The sequence below is a fragment of the Oncorhynchus keta genome, chromosome 10 (assembly GCF_023373465.1).
Source record: "Oncorhynchus keta strain PuntledgeMale-10-30-2019 chromosome 10, Oket_V2, whole genome shotgun sequence".
Classification (NCBI taxonomy): Eukaryota; Metazoa; Chordata; class Actinopteri; order Salmoniformes; family Salmonidae; genus Oncorhynchus; species Oncorhynchus keta.
The window spans coordinates 77,046,566-77,067,447 of NC_068430.1; the positions used below are offsets into that span (position 1 = coordinate 77,046,566).

The 20,882-nt window shown below is 46.8% G+C and overlaps 1 protein-coding gene and 3 long non-coding RNA genes across 8 annotated transcripts in view; 2 read left to right on the plus strand and 2 right to left on the minus strand.

Annotated features, from left to right (window-relative positions):
• The first annotated feature begins 1,679 nt into the window (after positions 1-1,679).
• Positions 1,680-4,572, plus strand: LOC127932407 (uncharacterized). Its single transcript, XR_008145151.1, has 2 exons — positions 1,680-1,715; positions 3,414-4,572. It is a non-coding gene; the product is annotated as an uncharacterized LOC127932407 (long non-coding RNA).
• Positions 1,852-3,403, minus strand: LOC127932408 (uncharacterized). Of its 5 annotated transcripts, XR_008145153.1 has the most exons (4): positions 2,878-3,403; positions 2,638-2,797; positions 2,478-2,557; positions 1,852-1,993 (listed from the first exon to the last, which is right to left on the minus strand). It is a non-coding gene; the product is annotated as an uncharacterized LOC127932408 (long non-coding RNA). The 5 variants fall into 5 exon arrangements; XR_008145155.1 differs by having other exon boundaries at positions 2,478-2,797; positions 2,958-3,403; XR_008145154.1 differs by having other exon boundaries at positions 2,478-2,717.
• A 3,196-nt stretch (positions 4,573-7,768) lies between the features above and the next one.
• Positions 7,769-20,882, minus strand: part of LOC118375598 (metal transporter CNNM1-like) — a 19,896-nt gene continuing 6,782 nt past the window's right edge. Inside the window, exons 2-10 of the mRNA XM_052528035.1 lie at positions 17,567-17,710; positions 15,026-15,166; positions 13,240-13,409; positions 12,365-12,455; positions 11,803-11,948; positions 10,977-11,217; positions 10,031-10,135; positions 9,649-9,756; positions 7,769-8,033 (exon numbers count right to left, since the gene is read on the minus strand). Of these exons, the coding sequence (XP_052383995.1) occupies positions 7,954-8,033; positions 9,649-9,756; positions 10,031-10,135; positions 10,977-11,217; positions 11,803-11,948; positions 12,365-12,455; positions 13,240-13,409; positions 15,026-15,166; positions 17,567-17,710 (1,226 nt within the window). The 3' untranslated portion in view covers positions 7,769-7,953. The remainder of the gene's footprint in view (positions 8,034-9,648; positions 9,757-10,030; positions 10,136-10,976; positions 11,218-11,802; positions 11,949-12,364; positions 12,456-13,239; positions 13,410-15,025; positions 15,167-17,566; positions 17,711-20,882) is intronic.
• On the plus strand, positions 13,815-15,003 carry LOC127932412 (uncharacterized). The gene is made up of 3 exons (XR_008145165.1): positions 13,815-13,981; positions 14,044-14,243; positions 14,673-15,003. It is a non-coding gene; the product is annotated as an uncharacterized LOC127932412 (long non-coding RNA).

Sequence of the window (20,882 nt, forward strand, 5' to 3'; positions counted from 1 at the left end):
AACTAACCAACTCTCTCTCTCTCTCTTCTCCCTCCTCCCCTGTAGGAAGGGTAACGTCCTGTTGATGAGACCAGCTGAAGGCTGAACTAACCAACTCTCTCTCTCTCTCTCTCCCTCCTCCCCCTGTAGGAAGGGTAACGTCCTGTTGATGAGACCAGCTGAAGGCTGAACTAACCAACTCTCTCTCTCTCTCTCTCCTCCCCTGTAGGAAGGGTAACGTCCTGTTGATGAGACCAGCTGAAGGCTGAACTAACCAACTCTCTCTCTCTCTCTCTCTCCCCCCTGTAGGAAGGGTAACGTCCTGTTGATGAGACCAGCTGAAGGCTGAACTAACCAACTCTCTCTCTCTCTCTCCCCCCCTCCCCCCTGTAGGAAGGGTAACGTCCTGTTGATGAGAACCAGCTGAAGGCTGAACTAATCCAACTCTCTCTCTCTCTCTCCCTCCTGCTGAAGGCTGAACTAACCAACTCTCTCTCTCTCTCTCTCCTCTCCTCCCCCTGTAGGAAGGGTAACGTCCTGTTGATGAGACCAGCTGAAGGCTGAACTAACCAACTCTCTCTCTCTCTCTCTCTCCTCCTCCCCCAGCTGTAGGAAGGGTAACGTCCTGTTGATGAGACCAGCTGAAGGCTGAACTAACCAACTCTCTCTCTCTCTTCTCTCTCCCCCCTGTAGGAAGGGTAACGTCCTGTTGATGAGACCAGCTGAAGGCTGAACTAACCAACTCTCTCTCTCTCCCTCTCTTCTCTCTCCTCCCCCTGTAGGAAGGGTAACGTCCTGTTGATGAGACCAGCTGAAGACTGAACTAACCAACTCTCTCTCTCTCCCTCTCTTCTCTCTCCTCCCCCTGTAGGAAGGGTAACGTCCTGTTGATGAGACCAGCTGAAGGCTGAACTAACCAACTCTCTCCCTCTCTCTTCTCCCTCCTCCCCCTGTAGGAAGGGTAACGTCCTGTTGATGAGACCAGCTGAAGGCTGAACTAACCAACTCTCTCTCTCTCTTCTCTCTCCTCCCCCTGTAGGAAGGGTAACGTCCTGTTGATGAGACCAGCTGAAGGCTGAACTAACCAACTCTCTCTCTCTCTTCTCCCTCCTCCCCCTGTAGGAAGGGTAACGTCCTGTTGATGAGACCAGCTGAAGGCTGAACTAACCAACTCTCTCTCTCTCTCTCTCTCTCCTCCCCCTGTAGGAAGGGTAACGTCCTGTTGATGAGACCAGCTGAAGGCTGAACTAACCAACTCTCTCTCTCTCTCTCTCTCCTCCCCCTGTAGGAAGGGTAACGTCCTGTTGATGAGACCAGCTGAAGGCTGAACTAACCAACTCTCTCTCTCTCTCTTCTCTCTCCTCCCCCTGTAGGAAGGGTAACGTCCTGTTGATGAGACCAGCTGAAGGCTGAACTAACCATCTCTCTTCTCTCTCTCTCCCCCTGTAGGAAGGGTAATCCTGTTGATGACCAGCTGGCTGACCTCTCTCCTCTCCCCTCCCCCTGTAGGAAGGGTAACGTCCTGTTGATGAGACCAGCTGAAGGCTGAACTAACCATCTCTCTTCTCTCTCCCCCCTGTAGGAAGGGTAATCCTGGCTTGATTGTTGATGAGAGACCAGTTGAGACCAGTTGAAGGGACCACATCTAATCGCTCATTCTCTCTCTTCTCTCTCACACCCCTGTAGGAAGGGTAACATCACTCAGAGAGACATGTTCAGCTTCACTGGACTGAACCGTAGAGTTTCCCAGACACACAGACATGTACCAATACACCTCCTAGCAGACCGGCATGTTCAGCTTCACCAGACTGAACCGTAAGAGTTTCCCAGACACACAGACATGTACCAATACACCTCCTAGCAGACCGGCATGTTCAGCTTCACCAGACTGAACCGTAAGAGTTTCCCAGACACACAGACATGTACCCAGACACCTCCTAGCAGACCGGCATGTTCAGCTTCACCAGACTGAACCGTAAGAGTTTCCCAGACACACAGACATGTACCCAGACACCTCCTAGCAGAAGGCATGTTCAGCTTCACCAGACTGAAGGTAAGAGTTTCCCAGACACACAGACATGTACCCAGACACCTCCTAGCAGACCGGCATGTTCAGCTTCACCAGACTGAACCGTAAGAGTTTCCCAGACACACAGACATGTACCCAGACACCTCCTAGCAGACCGGCATGTTCAGCTTCACCAGACTGAACCGTAAGAGTTTGAGACACCAGACACACAGACATGTACCCAGACACCTCCTAGCAGACCGGCATTTTCAGCTTCACCAGACTGAACCGTAAGAGTTTCCCAGACACACAGACATGTACCCAGACACAACTCCTAGCAGACCGGCATGTTCAGCTTCACCAGACTGAACCGTAAGAGTTTCCCAGACACACAGACATGTACCAATACACCTCCTAGCAGACCGGCATGTTCAGCTTCACCAAACTGAACCGTAAGAGTTTCCCAGACACCAGACATGTACCCAGACACCTCCTAGCAGACCGGCATGTTCAGCTTCACCAGACTGAACCGTAAGAGTTTCCCAGACACACAGACATGTACCCAGACACCTCCTAGCAGACCGGCATGTTCAGCTTCACCAGACTGAACCGTAAGAGTTTCCCAGACACACAGACATGTACCAATACACCTCCTAGCAGACCGGCATGTTCAGCTTCACCAGACTGAACCGTAAGAGTTTCCCAGACACACAGACATGTACCCAGACACCTCCTAGCAGACCGGCATGTTCAGCTTCACCAGACTGAACCGTAAGAGTTTCCCAGACACACAGACATGTACCCAGACACCTCCTAGCAGACCGGCATGTTCAGCTTCACCAGACTGAACCGTAAGAGTTTCCCAGACATACAGACATGTACCCAGACACCTCCTAGCAGACCGGCATGTTCAGCTTCACCAAACTGAACCGTAAGAGTTTCCCAGACACACAGACATGTACCCAGACACCTCCTAGCAGACCGGTCATAGTCTGTGCACCTGTAATCACACTTTTTTTGACCGGGCGTTTTTATTGCTAAAATATGAAGCGATGCCCCGGGCAGTATGAGACTGGCGCTTGTCGGAGACGACTGAGTTTTTAATGGAATTTTCTCAGTAAGTTACAGAAACATCCACGCTCAACTACACACGCAGATCCTCACACGCAGATCCTCACACGCAGATCCTCACACGCAGATCCTCACACGCAGATACAATTCTACAACTTAGATATGTTTCCTCTCTCTCCCTCCCTACAGCCTACAGCTAAGCAGATTGATTACATGATCAACATAGACAGTTGACTGTAAATTTTAATAACATTCTCTTTCTTCCTCCCTCTTCTTTCTTCCTCCCTCTCCTTTCTCCCTCCCTCTCCTTTCTCCCTCCCTCTCCTTTCTCCCTCCCTCTCCTTTTTCCCTACAGCTAAGCAGGTGCAGTACATGATTAAGGAGAAGCATGTCTACCTGATGGCCAGCGGTCGTATCAACATGTGTGGCCTCACCTCCAAGAACATCGACTATGTCGCAGAGTCCATCCATGAGACCGTGTCCAAGGTCCAGTAAGGCCCCGCCCTCCCTCCGCATCCAGCTACTTTCTGCTTCCTGTCCACCACAGGAAGTACTGTTAATTGTCACGTGTGGTCTCGTCAGGCACCCCCTTCTGTGACAACACACCCTTTCTCTATAAGCAGTGCTTTAACCATCTATTGGTTGTCAAATTTAGAAGAGCGATGATATGACACGTGTTCACAGCAATCAATGTTAATGATCAACAGTATAACTGGTTTCTGTCCATCTTCTCTCCTCCTCAGATTACTGAGACATCTTTAAACAATCTGAACGCAGACCTCTAGTCGAAGTATTTCACTCTTCTGGCGATCGTTATGTTGCCTTTTATTTATTTTATTGTGCCATTTCCGGTTTTGAAAATGTATAAAAGATGACTGTGTGCACTTTGGTTTTTAAAAAAAAAAATGTTTCAGAGCACTTGAAAGTGAAGCATTGCCAGAAGTTGAGTGAAAAGTTAGTGTAAAATGAATTGTACATGCGAGCCCCCAGACCTCCTATCTACAGACGACCACAACGCTTCTGAAAGTCTTTTCTTTACAACTGGTTCCATTTAACAACATTCTAGAACGTGTGAAATGGTGCATTGTGGATCAAATGCTCTGTGATGTCATGTGACAGGCTTGAAAGGTTCTTTACAGTTCATGCATGTGCCTATAGGTCAAACGTTAACAGGAAATGCCCTCTGATAGGGTGATATAACCTTTTGAGCAGCTATATGCAGATATGTCCTATAGGAAAAGCACATACCACTACTGTGGTAACAGTTGAACCACATAAATGTCTGTGTCTTAGGTTCCGTGTTCGGCATGTACTTGGTGTTAAGACTCTTACTCATAATAATGCTGCTTATGAAGGATTGTTAACCACTGCCTTTATCAGTGATGTGTTTGTTTTGATGTTTTGTTCACAGAACACATACAGTTGGTCTTCCAACACACAGCCTCACGCCGTTATATTGACATCCTGTCTGTGCATTTCATAATAATAAATGATGAATCGTGTACTAAACTGAATGTCATTTCTCCTGTTTCCTCTACCTGTGTCCATGGCTGTTTTTACTGTAGTTTTAAAAGACTAAACACTGCCGACGAACGGTTCAAAGCACCGGTCGGCTGACTGGTCGACCTACTGCCTCTGACCACAGAATATCAGACGACATTTTCTGTTTTCATTTCCAAAAAGATTCTCCATGTTGAATTGCCACCGTTCATCTACATCCAGCAGGTCATTTACTGAGCACATACGTGTTTTGAGTATTTTATTAGGATCCCCATTACCTGTTGTGAAAGCAGCAGCGCCTCTTCCTGGGGTCCACTGTGTGGACACTCAATCCCAGACACCCCGAATCCCTTCACCAACTATTAAAAATGGTTAATGATAATATTTTGTGTCTATGCAAATTTTAATGAGAGAAATTCCCCAGAAATACACAAAGTGATTTTTACGTCCCACAGTGGTGATGTTCCTTATGGTGTGATTTGTCCTTAAGACATTAGTTATAACTATGGCCCAGAGTTTTTCCTAACCTGACAAGAAAACTCCGGGCCCTGCATAATAATTGTCAGCAACTGGAATAAACAAAAACATTATTGTTCGAAGTCTGAACACTAAAAAAATCAGACAGCTGAAACTTGTGACTCTTTTTAATTCTGTACATTTTTTTAATGCAAAAATCCAAGGGGTTTTCCCCTGTTAAAATGCCCAGAGTTCATTTACCCATAGTCATTATAAACTCTGTCTGTCATATATGCATCTCTCTTCTATAAAAAGCTATATCTCTGTATTACGTTCTGTGTAGGTGCCACTCTCTCCCCATACTCCAGGGTTCTCCAGTCCTGACCATCTGTCCAATTTATCCATTTCAATTTAGGACCATTTGTGAGACAAATAGCACTTTAAAAATGCATTGTGTTAAAATACCTCCATATAGAAGTTGCTGACAGGCACAGATCTAGAATCAGATTCCCCTCCCCAAATCCTAACCCTAACCATTGAGGTGAAAAACAAAACTGACCTTACATCAGTCTCATCTTACTCCAGTTAAAAACAGGGCCATTGTGTCAGTGAAGAGGATGAGGGTTCTGATTGGCTGTTGCCTCTACTCCCATGCAGCATAGTGAGTCAGCACTTTTTCCTGTTTTCCAAGGAAGGATGCTCTTCTCTCCTCCTCACTGACCAATGACAGGAGCCACAGAGCATCACTCCCCCTTTACCCTTTCTCTCCATCCCTCACATTTCCTTTTTCTCCCAGCCCCCCATCCTCTATGCCTCTTCTCCCCTCCCTCTCTCCTCCCCTCCCTCCTCTCTATCCCTCTAGCCCCCCATCCTCTGCTTCTCCTCCTCCCCCTCTCCCCCATCCTCCTCCCTCCTCATCCCCCTCCCCTCCCTCTAGCCCCCATCCTCCTCCCTCCTCCCTCTCCCTCTAGCCCCCCATCCTCCTCCCTCCTCTCTCTATCCCTCTAGCCCCCATCCTCCTCCCTCCTCTCTCTATCCCTCTAGCCCCCCATCCTCCTCCCTCCCCTCTCCCCCATCCCCCCTCTCTCTCTATCCCTCTCCCCTCTAGCCCCCCCCTCCTCTCCTCCTCCCTCCTCCTCCTCTCTCCCTCTCATCCCCTCCCTCCTCCTCCTCCTCTCTCTATCCCTCTAGCCCCCCATCCTCCTCCCTCCTCTCTCTATCCCTCTAGCCCCCATCCTCCTCCTCCTCTCTATCCCTCTCTCCCCCTCTCCTCCTCCCCTCTCCCCCCATCCTCTGCTCTCCTCCCCTCTCTCTCTCCCTCTAGCCCCCATCCTCTGCTTCTCCTCCTCCCCTCCCCTCCCTCCCCTCCCTCCCCTCCCTCCCTCCCCCATCCTCCTCCCTCCCTCTCCCCTCTAGCCCCCATCCTCCTCCCTCCTCTCTCTATCCCTCCCCCCCTCCTCCTCCTCCCTCTCCTCTCCCCTCCCCTCCCTCTATCCCTCTCCCTCTAGCCCCCATCCTCTGCTTCTCTGCTTCTCTCTCCTCCCTCCTCTCTCTCTATCCCCTCCCTCCCTCCCATCTCTCCTATCCCTCTCCCTCTAGCCTCCCTCCCCTCTCCCTCCTCCCATCCCCTCCCTCCTCTCCTCCCCTCCCTCCTCCCTCTACCCCTCTCCCTTTCTCTCCGCCCCCATCTTTCTCCCCCCACTGTGGTGCAGTGGCACAAACCTGAATCGGCACAAACCCAGTCAGAGCAGAGACCCGTGGTCTTAACCCAGAGAGAGAGAGAGAAACATGGGTCTTACGGTACAGCTTGTCAGATCAAATAAGTATTCTCTACAACAAGATGTTTCCTAATGGCATATCCTACATTAGTAGCGTCTTTTGGATGTGTCCCGTTCACAACTGTGTAGAAGAGTTTCAGTATTGCTCATATACATCATTTGGAAGAGACTGGTCCGTTCTCGTGACTGGTCAGTTCTCATACCCACTGTTTGAGGAAGTTGTGATAACAGTCGGGCTGAGAGAATAGAGATCTACATGGTGCTCAGCTAGTACCTAAAACATGCAGATTGAAGACTTTCTCTTTAGTAAGGCATTCAAACCCTAAACCGTCTCCAGTCCTTTTAAACCCCTTACACCACTATAGCATGAGTCCATTCTGACAAGTCAACTTCTGGGTGAATCCTAAATAGATGTTTCACTGAAGTCTCCCATTGATATCAATGCATGAACATCCACTCAAGTGAAGTTAGGATTCCCCCGTTAGACAGTAGATAGGAAAGAGGACAGAAGAGAATAGTAATAAACATTCACTATTAAATAACACAAGTGACACAGCATCCATAAAACCACCTGAAGAAGGAATGGATGAGCTCTTTATAAGGGCGCATGGTGAATATTCTTCTGTGCACTGATGATATCTACATAGTCTTTGGTTTCCTTGTCACAGCTCCAACAGGGCCAATTAAATTCTTTTGTAAGAGGGGGGGTGAATTAAATTGTGACAGTGGCTTAAACCAAAAACCTCCTCTCTTCTCCTGACATCCTTTGTCTTCAAATCCATTAGCCACTTCGACATGAAACATTCAAGAAGAAAACCCCCCCCAGGTTCATGATGACATGGTAGCTTCCGTTCCTCCCATTTGGTTCGGTCTAAGATCAGAGACTGTGGGGGTGTTAGGGGGAGATGAGGTCTATCTTTTCTATGTGCTGTTATATCCTTCTGTTTCCCTTTAGAATGTCCCTTTAGAATGTTGGTTGGGACATCTGAGTGGTCAACTAGTGACTGGATCGTCTGACAAACGTTGCAGAAACGTCTGACAAACGTTGCAGAAACGTCTGACAAACGATCAAAAAGAGGGAAATAGGCTGTTGATGATAGTTTGAGTTAGTCCATACACACACACACACACACACACACACACACACACACACACACACCGCTAGGTCTTGAGCAGCGGCTGCTCTGATGTCTCCTCAGGTGTCTTGTCTCCTTCCCGAGACTTTTTCCTCTTCTTGTGACCTGAGGAGAAATAATAATTTAAAAAAATATATATATTGACACATATAGATATTAAATTGAAAAAATGTATACATTTAACAGAGAAAAACCATGTATGGAAAAAATACATCTAACTGAAACATTATACATTTTTATTTTAAAAAATGTACATTTAATTGAAAAATATAAACATTTTATTGAAATAAATGTACTATTAATTGGAAAACATATAAATGTAAATTGGAAAAAGTATCTACATTTCATGAATACTATTAATTGTGAATCAATGAATTGGACAAAGACAATGTCTTCACAACTACTTGGTAAATGGCATTTAGTTCACTACTTCTGACCAGGATTTTATTGCCTATTTCCTGCAACGTGTTGTGATTTTGGTCCAGTTTCAGCCTTTTACTGAAATGAGACCATTCTGCTGCTCTTTGGCTCAGAGAGGTACCACATGGGGGGGGTACTGAGCAGAGAAACACTCAGGCTTGCATCCCAACTGACACACTGTTCCCTATTAAGTGCACTACTTTTGAACAGGACCCACAGAGCTTTGGGAATGGTGTAACACTTGGGAGGCTCACTTAACATTCATTCTCCATAGCTCTTTCAGCAGTGGGCCAGTCGAGAGAGAAGAGAGGAACACACTAGTTGGCTCTCCTATGTGAGAGAGTGAGAGAGAGTGAGATGGAGAGTGGTAGAGAGAGAGAGAGAGAGAGAGAGAGAGAGAGAGAGAGAGAGAGAGAGAGAGAGAGAGAGAGAGAGAGAGAGAGAGAGAGAGAGAGAGAGAGAGAGAGAGAGAGAGAGAGAGAGAGAGAGAGGAGAGAGAGAGAGAGAGAGAGAGAGAGATTGAGAGAGAGAGAGAGAGAGAGAGAGAGAGAGAGAGAGAGAGAGAGAGAGAGAGGGAGAGAGAGAGAGAGAGGGAGAGAGAGAGAGAGGAGGGAGGAGAGAGAGAGGAGAGAGAGAGAGAGAGAGGGAGAGAGAGAGTGGAGGTCAGAGTGATGGGCCAGAGTGGTACACACACACTGTGAGGGGCCAGGGGTTCCGTTAGGGGGGCCTCCAGAGAAAATACTCTTGGCAGAGGGAGGCAGGGCCCAATGAATGACTGGTTGCTAGGACACAGCTGTTCATGGAGCAGAGGTGCAGGGAAAGAGAAAGGCTCAGGATTTAGACTGTTACTAAGGGTGCATCCCAAATGGCACACTCTACTCCCTATTTAGTGCACTACTTTTGACCAGGACCCCTGGGAATGAAGTGCTATTTGGGACGTAGCCTAACATGACAAAGTGACTGGTGGAGGGGACACACACCGTGGGGTTGTTGGGTTTGTGCCTTCACAGTGGCTGGGATGAGATTTAAATGGTTGTATGTGTGTGTGTGGGCAAATGGATTGACACACAGGTGTTAGAATGCAAGAGAGTAAAGGTGTGTGTGTCTTTGTGTGTATGCATGTTTGTGTGCGTGTGTACTGGATGTTGTGTATGTTGTGTGTGTGTGTATTTGTGTGTATGCATGCTTGTGTGCTGTATGTTGTGTATGTTGTGTATGTTGTGTGTGTGTGTCTTTGTGTGTATGCATGCTTGTGCGCTTGTGTACTGGATGTTGTGTATGTTGTGTGTGTGTGACTCACTGAGTTTGAGCAGTAGTTTCTTGCCCAGTGTGTCCTCTGATCCACTCAGAGACAGAGTACTGATGAAAGAGGAGGGGGCGTCCGTTTCTATAGCAACAGAGGCTGTGTCTGAGAGAGCGAGAGAGAGAGAGAATGAGAGAGAGAGAGAGAGAGAGAGAGAAGAGAGAATGAGAAGAGAGAGAGAGAATGAGAGAGAGAGAGAGAGAGAGAGAGAGAGAGAGAGAGAGAGAGAGAGAGAGAGAGAGAGAGAGAGAGAGAGTTATCAATCTCCATAGTAAACTGTGGATGTTGTTTCTGTGTTAAATGTCTTCCCTCATCACCAACATCCTCCTTATTCTCCAGTCTTCCATCCCATCCTCTGTTCCTCCCTGTATTCTCTTACCGTTGGTGCCGTCCCTCTCTGAGTGCTCCTCTCTGATGTACGAGATCTCATCCATCCTGAGGAACACGGAGTCACTGGGGCTGTTCTGACCGTCTGATTTACTGCCTGTAGGGAGAGACAGGACAGTTATGATACACACAGTCACTGGGGCTGTTCTGACCGTCTGATTTACTGCCTGTAGGGAGAGACAGGACAGTTATGATACACACAGTCACTGGGGCTGTTCTGACCGTCTGATTTACTGCCTGTAGGGGGAGACAGGACAGTTATGATACACACAGTCACTGGGGCTGTTCTGACCGTCTGATTTACTGCCTGTAGGGAGAGACAGGACAGTTATGATACACACAGTCACTGGGGCTGTTCTGACCGTCTGATTTACTGCCTGTAGGGAGAGACAGGACAGTTATGATACACACAGTCACTGGGGCTGTTCTGACCGTCTGATTTACTGCCTGTAGGGAGAGACAGGACAGTTATGATACACACAGTCACTGGGGCTGTTCTGACCGTCTGATTTACTGCCTGTAGGGAGAGACAGGACAGTTATGATACACACAGTCACTGGGGCTGTTCTGACCGTCTGATTTACTGCCTGTAGGGAGAGACAGGACAGTTATGATACACACAGTCACTGGGGCTGTTCTGACCGTCTGATTTACTGCCTGTAGGGAGAGACAGGACAGTTATTATACACACAGTCACTGGGGCTGTTCTGACCGTCTGATTTACTGCCTGTAGGGAGAGACAGGACAGTTATGATACACACAGTCACTGGGGCTGTTCTGACCGTCTGATTTACTGCCTGTAGGGGAGACAGGACAGTTATTATACACACAGTCACTGGGGCTGTTCTGACCGTCTGATTTACTGCCTGTAGGGGGAGTAAGCAAAGGGAGTAAGTCTATTCTCTCTCTACCTCCCTCCTCCAGTATGGTTGACTTACGGACGATGCGGTTCTTCTCGTTGAGCAGAGAGGTGCTGTGTGGGACGGAGGACTGCTGTCCTCTGGTTCTGGCCGAGCTGGGCCGGGTCTCTCTGGGGGGGAGGAGGTGGTCTCCACTCTGCTCCGGGACAGGGAGGTCGGGAGTGTTCCCGTCTGTGAGCCGGGCGTCTGTGTCGGGGGTCTGGGGGGAGCTGTCCATCAGAGTGGCTGTCAGGGCATTCTGGTAGTGGCTACGGGTGATCTGGGGTTCAGAAGTCGAAGGTCAAAGAAAGGTCGTAGGTCATAAATAGTCATAGGTCGAAGTTAGAGGCTGTACTGTACCAGAGCTCTGACTAAGCTACAAGGTTGCATCACAAATTACACACTTTTTCCTATGAAGTCCACCACACTTTTTGACCAAGGACCATAGGACTATGTATAAAGTAGTGCACTGTATAAAGAATAGGGTGCTATTTGGGACCTTTATTATTAATTTATTTTATTTGACCTCCTTTCTCTCCCAAATTCAATTACGATCTTGTCTCATCACTGCAACTCCCCAACGGGCTCGGTAGAGGCGAAGGTCAAGTCAGGTGTCCTCCAAAACATGACCTGCCAAACCGTGCTCCTTAACGCTCGCCCACTTAACCCGGTAGCCAGTCGCGCCAATGTGTCGGAGGAAACACCGTTCAACTGACGGCCGTAGTCAGCCTGCAGGCGCCCGGCCCGCCACATGGAGTCGCTAGAGCGCAATGAGCCACGGTCCCCCAAATGGTGTTGGAGCAGGTGTATCCAGGTAACGTGAGGTGGGCGGGGCTGTACTGTACCGTAGTCTAGGTAGGCCTACCTTAATGACCTGCAGGTGTGTGAGCTGCCTAACAGAGTAGTCAGGCAGGTAGACGCTCCCCCCTCCGTTGAGTTGGCCCAGACTGCCCCCATACAGCATAGAGTCAGACCGGTCCAGACCACTGCTACGGGAGGGGGTTCTGTGGACTGAATCATACAGGATGGTAATGAGTCAGACAGGGATGAGATAGTGTTCTACCACTCTCTGGTCTATGCAATGGGACAGTCCAGATAATGTAAGTGTAATCTGTTATGTTTCTCATGAAACATTTTGTTTTCTTTGAGCTTGTAATGTGCACAGGCTGTTTCTCAATATTCATGTGTTAATGTTTGTGAGTGAGTGAGTGAGTGAGTGAGTGAGTGAGTGGGGCGGCAGTGGTTAGAGCGTTGGACTAGTAACCGGAAGGTTGCAAGTTCAAACCCCTGAGCTGACAAAGTACAAATCTGTCGTTCTGCCCCTGAACAGGCAGTTAACCCACTGTTCCTAGGCCGTCATTGAAAATAAGAATTTGTTCTTAACTGATCTTGCCTAGTTAAATAAAGGTAAAATAAAAGTGAGTTACCTGTGGGCATGATGGCAGGCACCCCGTAGTAGGCGAACGCTCCGTTCTCAAACCTCAGAGCCTCTTTACCAAACTCCACCTCCACACGACCCTGGACACACAGGACAGAGAAATGGTCAAGTTCCCTGATGTGTGTCTAAGCCACATTCTAGAAGTTCCAAGCTATATATAAAACCAGGGTTGTTGTAGCAGTCAGCACCTCCACCTGCACCACATGATATACTGAGTATACAAAACATTAGGAACACCTGCTCTTTCCATGACATAGACTGACCAGGTGAATCCAGGTTAAAGCTATGATCCCTTATTGATGTCACTTGTTAAATCCACTTCAATCAGTGTCGATGAAGGGGAGGAGACAGTTTAAAGAAGGATTTTTAAGCCTTGAGACAATTGAGACATGGACTGTGTATGTGTACCGTTCAGAGGGTGAATGGGCAAGACAACATAGTTAAGTGCCTTTGAACGGGTAGTACAGGCGCACCGGTTTGAGTAAGTCAAGAACTGCAATGCTGCTGGGTTTTTTCACGCTCAGAAGTTCCGGTGTGTATCAAGAATGGTCCACCACCAAAACTTGACACAACTGTGGGAAGCACTGGAGTCAACATGGACCAGCATCCCTGTGGAACGCTTTCGACACCTCGTACATTTATCTCGATGAATTGAGGCTGTGGCAAAAGGAGGTGAAACTCAATATTAGCACGGTGTTCCTAATGTTTTGTCCACTCTGCGTCTCTCTGTGTGAGATCGAATCCTTCTCTGCTTTGACACACTTATCTCCTCACTGTCCTGTCGGTTCTCTACTCTCCTATCAATAACATACATCAAATCAATTTGATTTATTGCTAAGGGACAATTATTGCGGGCGTTTATACCTGTAGTAACAGGATGAAGTAATCAACAGGTTTGTTTCTCTGAAACAGGAAGTGCTGTGGGGCCAGTTTGTTCTTGTCATCGTAGCTCAGCTCCTGGACCACACTGGGGTGTTTAATGAGACGCAGTAAGATCTTCTCTGATAGGTGGGTTGGCTTGAAGGGCTCCACCTCTACAGGAGGAGGGGAGGGAGGGAGGGAGGTGGGGAGGGAGGGAGGTGGGGAGGGAGGGAGGGATAGAAGAGGTAGGAGGAGAGGGTAGTAAAATGGGAGAGATGAAAGAGGGATAGAAGAGGTAGGAGGAGAGGGTAGTAAAAGGGGAGAGATGAAAGAGGGATAGAAGAGGTAGGAGGAGAGGGTAGTAAAAGGGGAGTGATGAAAGAGGGATAGAAGAGGTAGGAGGAGAGGGTAGTAAAAGGGGAGAGATGAAAGAGGGATAGAAGAGGTAGGAGGAGAGGGTAGTAAAAGGGGAGAGATGAAAGAGGGATAGAAGAGGTAGGAGGAGAGGGTAGTAAAAGGGGAGAGATGAAAGAGGGATAGAAGAGGTAGGAGGAGAGGGTAGTAAAAGGGGAGAGATGAAAGAGGGATAGAAGAGGTAGGAGGAGAGGGTAGTAAAAGGGGAGAGATGAAAGAGGGATAGAAGAGGTAGGAGGAGAGGGTAGTAAAAGGGGAGAGATGAAAGAGGGATAGAAGAGGTAGGAGGAGAGGGTAGTAAAAGGGGAGAGATGAAAGAGGGATAGAAGAGGTAGGAGGAGAGGGTAGTAAAGAGGGATAGTAAAAGGGAGAGATGAAAGAGGGATAGAAGAGGTAGGAGGAGAGGGTAGTAAAAGGGGAGAGATGAAAGAGGGATAGAAGAGGTAGGAGGAGAGGGTAGTAAAAGGGGAGAGATGAAAGAGGGATAGAAGAGGTAGGAGGAGAGGGTAGTAAAAGGGGAGAGATGAAAGAGGGATAGAAGAGGTAGGAGGAGAGGGTAGTAAAAGGGGAGAGATGAAAGAGGGATAGAAGAGGTAGGAGGAGAGGGAAGTAAAAGGGGAGAGATGAAAGAGGGATAGAAGAGGGTAAAAAGGTGAAAGAGGAGAGGGTAGTAAAAGAAAAGAGGAAGTGATGAAAGAGGGATAGAAGAGGTAGGAAAGGGGATAGAAGAGGAGAGGGTAGTAAAAGGGGAGAGATGAAAGAGGGTAGTAGTAAAGGGGAAAGGGGAGAGATGAAAGAGGGATAGAAGAGGTAGGAGGAGAGGATAGTAAAGGGGAGAGATGAAAGAGGGATAGAAGAGGTAGGAGGAGAGGGTAGTAAAAGGGGAGAGATGAAAGAGGGAAGAGGTAGGGAGGAGGAGGAGAGGGTAGTAAAGATGAAAGGGGAGAGATGAAAGAGGGATAGAAGAGGTAGGTAGGAGGAGAGGATAGTAAAAGGGGAGAGATGAAAGAGGGATAGAAGAGGTAGGAGGAGAGGGTAGTAAAAGGGGAGAGATGAAAGAGGGATAGAAGAGGTAGGAGGAGAGGGTAGTAAAAGGGGAGAGATGAAAGAGGGATAGAAGAGGTAGGAGAAGAGGGTAGTAAAAGGGGAGAGATGAAAGAGGGATAGAGAGGAAGACATGAGAAAGTCAGTGGAAAAGTAATAAGAAAAGGGTCATTTGTAATAACTGGTAAACATTCTTTACTATTCAATGGGTTGTTTTTTACCAGGCCTCAAATTGAGAACAACTTACTTCCACAGAGATGATATATTTCATTATTTAACACTCAGGAAGTGACCTCACAGTGGAGAGGAAGTGACATCAAAATGGGCCTACCTGTGGAGAGGAAGCGGTGCGTGGCGAGGAGGAGCTGGGGAGAGATCTTCACCTTCATCTCGTTCTCCGACAGCTTAAAGATGGAGAAGTCCTGCTGCTTCCTCTCATGGTGAGAAACACGACGCTTAGTACGGTTATCAGCTGTAGAGGGAGACAACACTTAGAGAGGTTATAGGCTGTAGAGGGAGACAGCACTTAGAGAGGTTATCAGCTGTAGAGGGAGACAGCACTTAGAGAGGTTATCAGCTGTAGAGGGAGACAGCACTTAGAGAGGTTATCAGCTGTAGAGGGAGACACAACACTTAGAGAGGTTATAGGCTGTAGAGGGAGACAGCACTTAGAGAGGTTATAGGCTGTAGAGGGAGACAGCACTTAGAGAGGTTATAGGCTGTAGAGGGAGACAACACTTAGAGAGGTTATAGGCTGAAGAGGGAGACACTTAGAGAGGTTATCAGCTGTAGAGGGAGACAGCACTTGGAGAGGTTATCAGCTGTAGAGGGAGACAACACTTAGAGAGGTTATAGGCTGTAGAGGGAGACAGCACTTAGAGAGGTTATCAGCTGTAGAGGGAGACAGCACTTAGAGAGGTTATCAGCTGTAGAGGGAGACAGCACTTAGAGAGGTTATCAGCTGTAGAGGGAGACAACACTTATAGAGGTTATCAGCTGTAGAGGGAGACAGCACTTAGAGAGGTTATCAGCTGTAGAGGGAGACAGCACTTAGAGAGGTTATCAGCTGTAGAGGGAGACAACACTTAGAGAGGTTATCAGCTGTAGAGGGAGACACAACACTTAGAGAGGTTATCAGCTGTAGAGGGAGACACAACACTTAGAGAGGTTATCAGCTGTAGAGGAGAGACACAACACAGCTGTAGAGAGGTTATCAGCTGTAGAGGAGACAACACTTAGAGAGGTTATCAGCTGTAGAGGGAGACACAGCACTTAGAGAGGTTATCAGCTGTTATCAGAGGGGGAGACACAACACTTAGAGAGGTTATCAGCTGTAGAGGAGACACAACACTTAGAGGGAGACACAACACTTAGAGAGGTTATCAGCTGTAGAGGGAGACAACACTTAGAGAGGTTATCAGCAACACTTAGAGAGGTTATCAGATGTAGAGGGAGACACAACACTTAGCAGAGAGGTTATCAGATGGGGAGACACAACACTTAGAGAGGTTATCAGCTGTAGAGGGAGACAGCACTTAGAGAGGTTATCAGCTGTAGAGGGAGACAACACTTAGAGAGGTTATCAGATGTAGAGGGAGACACACACTTAGAGAGGTTATCAGATGTAGAGGGAGACACAACACTTAGAGAGGTTATCAGATGTAGAGGGAGACACAACACTTAGAGAGGTTATCAGATGTAGAGGGAGACACAACACTTAGAGAGGTTATCAGATGTAGAGGGAGACACAACACTTAGAGAGGTTATCAGATGTAGAGGGAGACACAACACTTAGAGAGGTTATCAGATGTAGAGGGAGACACAACACTTAGAGAGGTTATCAGCTGTAGAGGGAGACACAACACTTAGAGAGGTTATCAGATGTAGAGGGAGACACAACACTTAGAGAGGTTATCAGATGTAGAGGGAGACACAACACTTAGAGAGGTTATCAGATGTAGAGGGAGACAAACACTTAGAGAGGTTATCAGATGTAGAGGGAGACAGATGTAGGGGGAGACAACACTTAGAGAGGTTATCAGATGTAGAGGGAGACACAATACTTAGAGAGGTTATCAGATGTAGAGGGAGACACAACACCTAGAGAGTTTATCAGATGTAGAGGGAGACACAACACTTAGAGAGGTTATCAGATGTAGAGGGAGACACAATACTTAGAGAGGTTATCAGATGTAGAGGGAGACACAATACTTAGAGAGGTTATCAGATGTAGAGGGAGACACAACACCTAGAGAGTTTATCAGATGTAGGGTGAGACAACACTTAGAGAGGTTATCAGATGTAGAGGGAGACACAATACTTAGAGAGGTTATCAGATGTAGAGGGAGACACATTACTTAGAGAGGTTATCAGATGTAGAGGGAGACACAATACTTAGAGAGGTTATCAGATGTAGAGGGAGACACAACACTTAGAGAGGTTATCAGATGTAGAGGGAGACACAATACTTAGAGAGATGTAGAGGGAGACACAACACTTAGAGAGGTTATCAGATGTAGAGGGAGACACAACACTTAGAGAGGTTATCAGATGTAGAGGGAGACACAACACTTAGAGAGGTTATCAGATGTAGAGGGAGACACAACACTTAGAGAGGTTATCAGATGTAGAGGGAGACACAATACTTAGAGAGGTTATCAGATGTAGAGGGAGACACAACACTTAGAGAGGTTATCAGATGTAGAGGGAGACACAATACTTAGAGGTTATCAGATGTAGAGGGAGACACACACATGGATGGACGCACATGCAGGTGCACACACACTGAGAATCAGCAGTATTGTGTGTGTGTGTGTGTGTGTGTGCGTGCGTGCGTGCGTGTGTGTGTGTGTGTGCGTGTGAGTGTACGTACTGTAGAGGTCAGTCTCGTCCAGTATCTCTGACTTGATGATCTCCTCTATAACGTCCTCCAGGGTCACAATGCCCATGACCTCATAAAAGGGGTCACCCTCACCCTCGTTGTTGACCCGCTGGACGATGGCCAGGTGGGACTTGCCTGGAGAGAGACAGGATATGACATCATAATACTACCCTAACCTGTGGGACTGAGCTAACAAACATGGAGGGGAAACTCCAACATAAAACAATGTCATTTTTTAGTATACAAAAGCATGTATGTATTTAAATGTATTTATTCTGGCTGTGTAAAGGGATCTAACTACGTGAATGGGGTCTGAGCTAAGGGGAATAGCAAGAGAGGAAAACCAATTGATGGAGACAACAGATCTCCCTTGACATGTTCCTGAGGAGATAAATAAACAAACAAAGAAAGGCAGTTGTCTTTTCCTACTAACACTGACTTTACTGATAACTACTTTGTTGAGGGAAAATGTACTCACTATGACTGTGATGTGGTTGTCTCACCTAGCTATCATAAGGTGAACGCACTAACTGTAAGTCTCTCTGGATCAGAGTGTGCTAAATGACTCACTAACTGTAAGTCTCTCTGGATCAGAGTGTCTGCTAAATGACTCACTAACTGTAAGTCTCTCTGGATCAGAGTGTCTACTAAATGACTCACTAACTGCAAGTCTCTCTGGATCAGAGTGTATCTGCTAAATGACTCACTAACTGTAAGTCTCTCTGGAAATGACACTAACTGAGTCTCTCTGGATCAGAGTGTCTGCTAAATGACTCACTAACTGTAAGTCTCTCTGGATCAGTGTATCTGCTAAATGACTCACTAACTGTAAGTCTCTCTGGATCAGAGTGAGACTCTCTGTAAGTCTCTGGATCAGAGTGTCTGACTCAAATGACTCACTAACTGTAAGTCTCTCTGGATCAGAGTGTCTGCTAAATGACTCACTAACTGTAAGTCTCTCTGGATCAGAGTGTCTGCTAAATGACTCACTAACTGTAAGTCTCTCTGGATCAGAGTGTCTGCTAAATGACTCACTAACTGTAAGTCTCTCTGGATCAGAGTGTCTGCTAAATGACTCACTAACTGTAAGTCTCTCTGGATCAGAGTGTCTGCTAAATGACTCACTAACTGTAAGTCTCTCTGGATCAGAGTGTCTGCTAAATGACTCACTAACTGTAAGTCTCTCTGGATCAGAGTGTCTGCTAAATGACTCACTAACTGTAAGTCTCTCTGGATCAGAGTGTCTGCTAAATGACTCACTAACTGTAAGTCTCTCTGGATCAGAGTGTCTGCTAAATGACTCACTAACTGTAAGTCTCTCTGGATCAGAGTGTCTGCTAAATGACTCACTAACTGTAAGTCTCTCTGGATCAGAGTGTCTGCTAAATGACTCACTAACTGTAAGTCTCTCTGGATCAGAGTGTCTGCTAAATGACTCACTAACTGTAAGTCTCTGGATCAGAGTGTCTGCTAAATGACTCACTGTAAGTTGGATAGAGTCTCTAAATGACTCCCTACTGGTCTCTCTGGATCAGAGTGTCTGCTAAATGACTCACTGTAAGTCTGGATCAGAGTGTCTGCTGGACTCAGAGTGGATCAGAGTGTCTGCTAAATGACTCACTACTGTAACTGGATAGAGTCTGACTCACTGGTAAGTCATCAGAGTGTCTGCTAAATGACTCACTAACTGTAAGTCTCTCTGGATCAGAGTGTCTGCTAAATGACTCCCTAACTGTAAGTCTCTCTGGATCAGAGTGTCTGCTAAATGACTCACTAACTGTAAGTCTCTGGATCAGAGTGTCTGCTAAATGACTCACTAACTGCAAGTCTCTCTGGATCAGAGTGTCTGCTAAATGACTCACTAACTGTAAGTCTCTGGATCAGAGTGTCTGCTAAATGACTCACTAACTGGATCAAGTCTCTAAATGACTGGATCAGAGTGTCTGCTAAATGACTCACTAACTGTAAGTCTCTGGATCAGAGTGTCTGCTAAATGACTCACTGTAACTCTGGATCAGAGTGTGACAAGTCTCTGGATCAGAGTGTCTGCTAAATGACTCACTAACTGTAAGTCTCTGGGCAGAGTGTCTGCTAAATGACTCACTAACTGTAAGTCTCTGGATCAGAGTGTCTGCTAAATGACTCAAACTGTAAGTCTCTGGATCAGAGTGTCTGCTAAATGACTCACTAACTGTAAGTCTCTCTGGAAATCACAAACTGAGTGTCTGCTAAATGACTCACTAACTGTAAGTCTCTGGATCAGAGTGTCTACTAAATGACTCACTAACTGTAAGTCTCTCTGGATCAGAGTGTCTGCTAAATGACTCACTAACTGTAAGTCTCTGGATCAGAGTGTCTGCTAAATGACTCACTAACTGTAAGTCTCTCTGGATCAGTGTCTGCTAAATGACTGTCTGCTAAATGACTCACTAACTGTAAGTCTCTCTGGATCAGAGTGTCTGCTAAATGACTCACTAACTGTAAGTCTCTCTGGATCAGAGTGTCTGCTAAATGACTCTGGATCAGAGTGTCTGCTAAATGACTCTGGATCAGAGTGTCTGCTAAATGACTCTGGATCAGAGTGTCTGCTAAATGACTCACTAACTGTAAGTCTCTCTGGATCAGAGTGTCTGCTAAATGACTCACTAACTGTAAGTCTCTCTGGATCAGAGTGTCTGCTAAATGACTCACTAACTGTAAGTCTCTCTGGATCAGAGTGTCTGCTAAATGACTCACTAACTGTAAGTCTCTCTGGATCAGAGTGTCTGCTAAATGACTCACTACTGTAAGTCTCTCTGGATCAGAGTGTCTGCTAAATGACTCACTAACTGTAAGTCTCTCTGGATCAGAGTGTCTGCTAAATGACTCACTAACTGTAAGTCTCTCTGGATCAGAGTGTCTGCTAAATGACTCACTAACTGTAAGTCTCTGGATCAGAGTGTCTGCTAAATGACTCACTAACTGTAAGTCCTCTGGATCAGAGTGTCTGCTAAATGACTCACTAACTGTAAGTCTCTCTGGATCAGAGTGTCTACTAAATGACTCCCTACTGTAAGTCTCTGGATCAGAGTGTCTGCTAAATGACTCACTAACTGTAAGTCTCTCTGGATCAGAGTGTCTGCTAAATGACTCACTAACTGTAAGTCTCTGGATCAGAGTGTCTGCTAAATGACTCATTAACTGTAAGTCTCTCTGGATCAGAGTGTCTGCTAAATGACTCACTAACTGTAAGTCTCTCTGGATCAGAGTGTCACTGAAACACAAACACACAGACTACATCTACCATGAGGCCACAGGAATAGAAGCA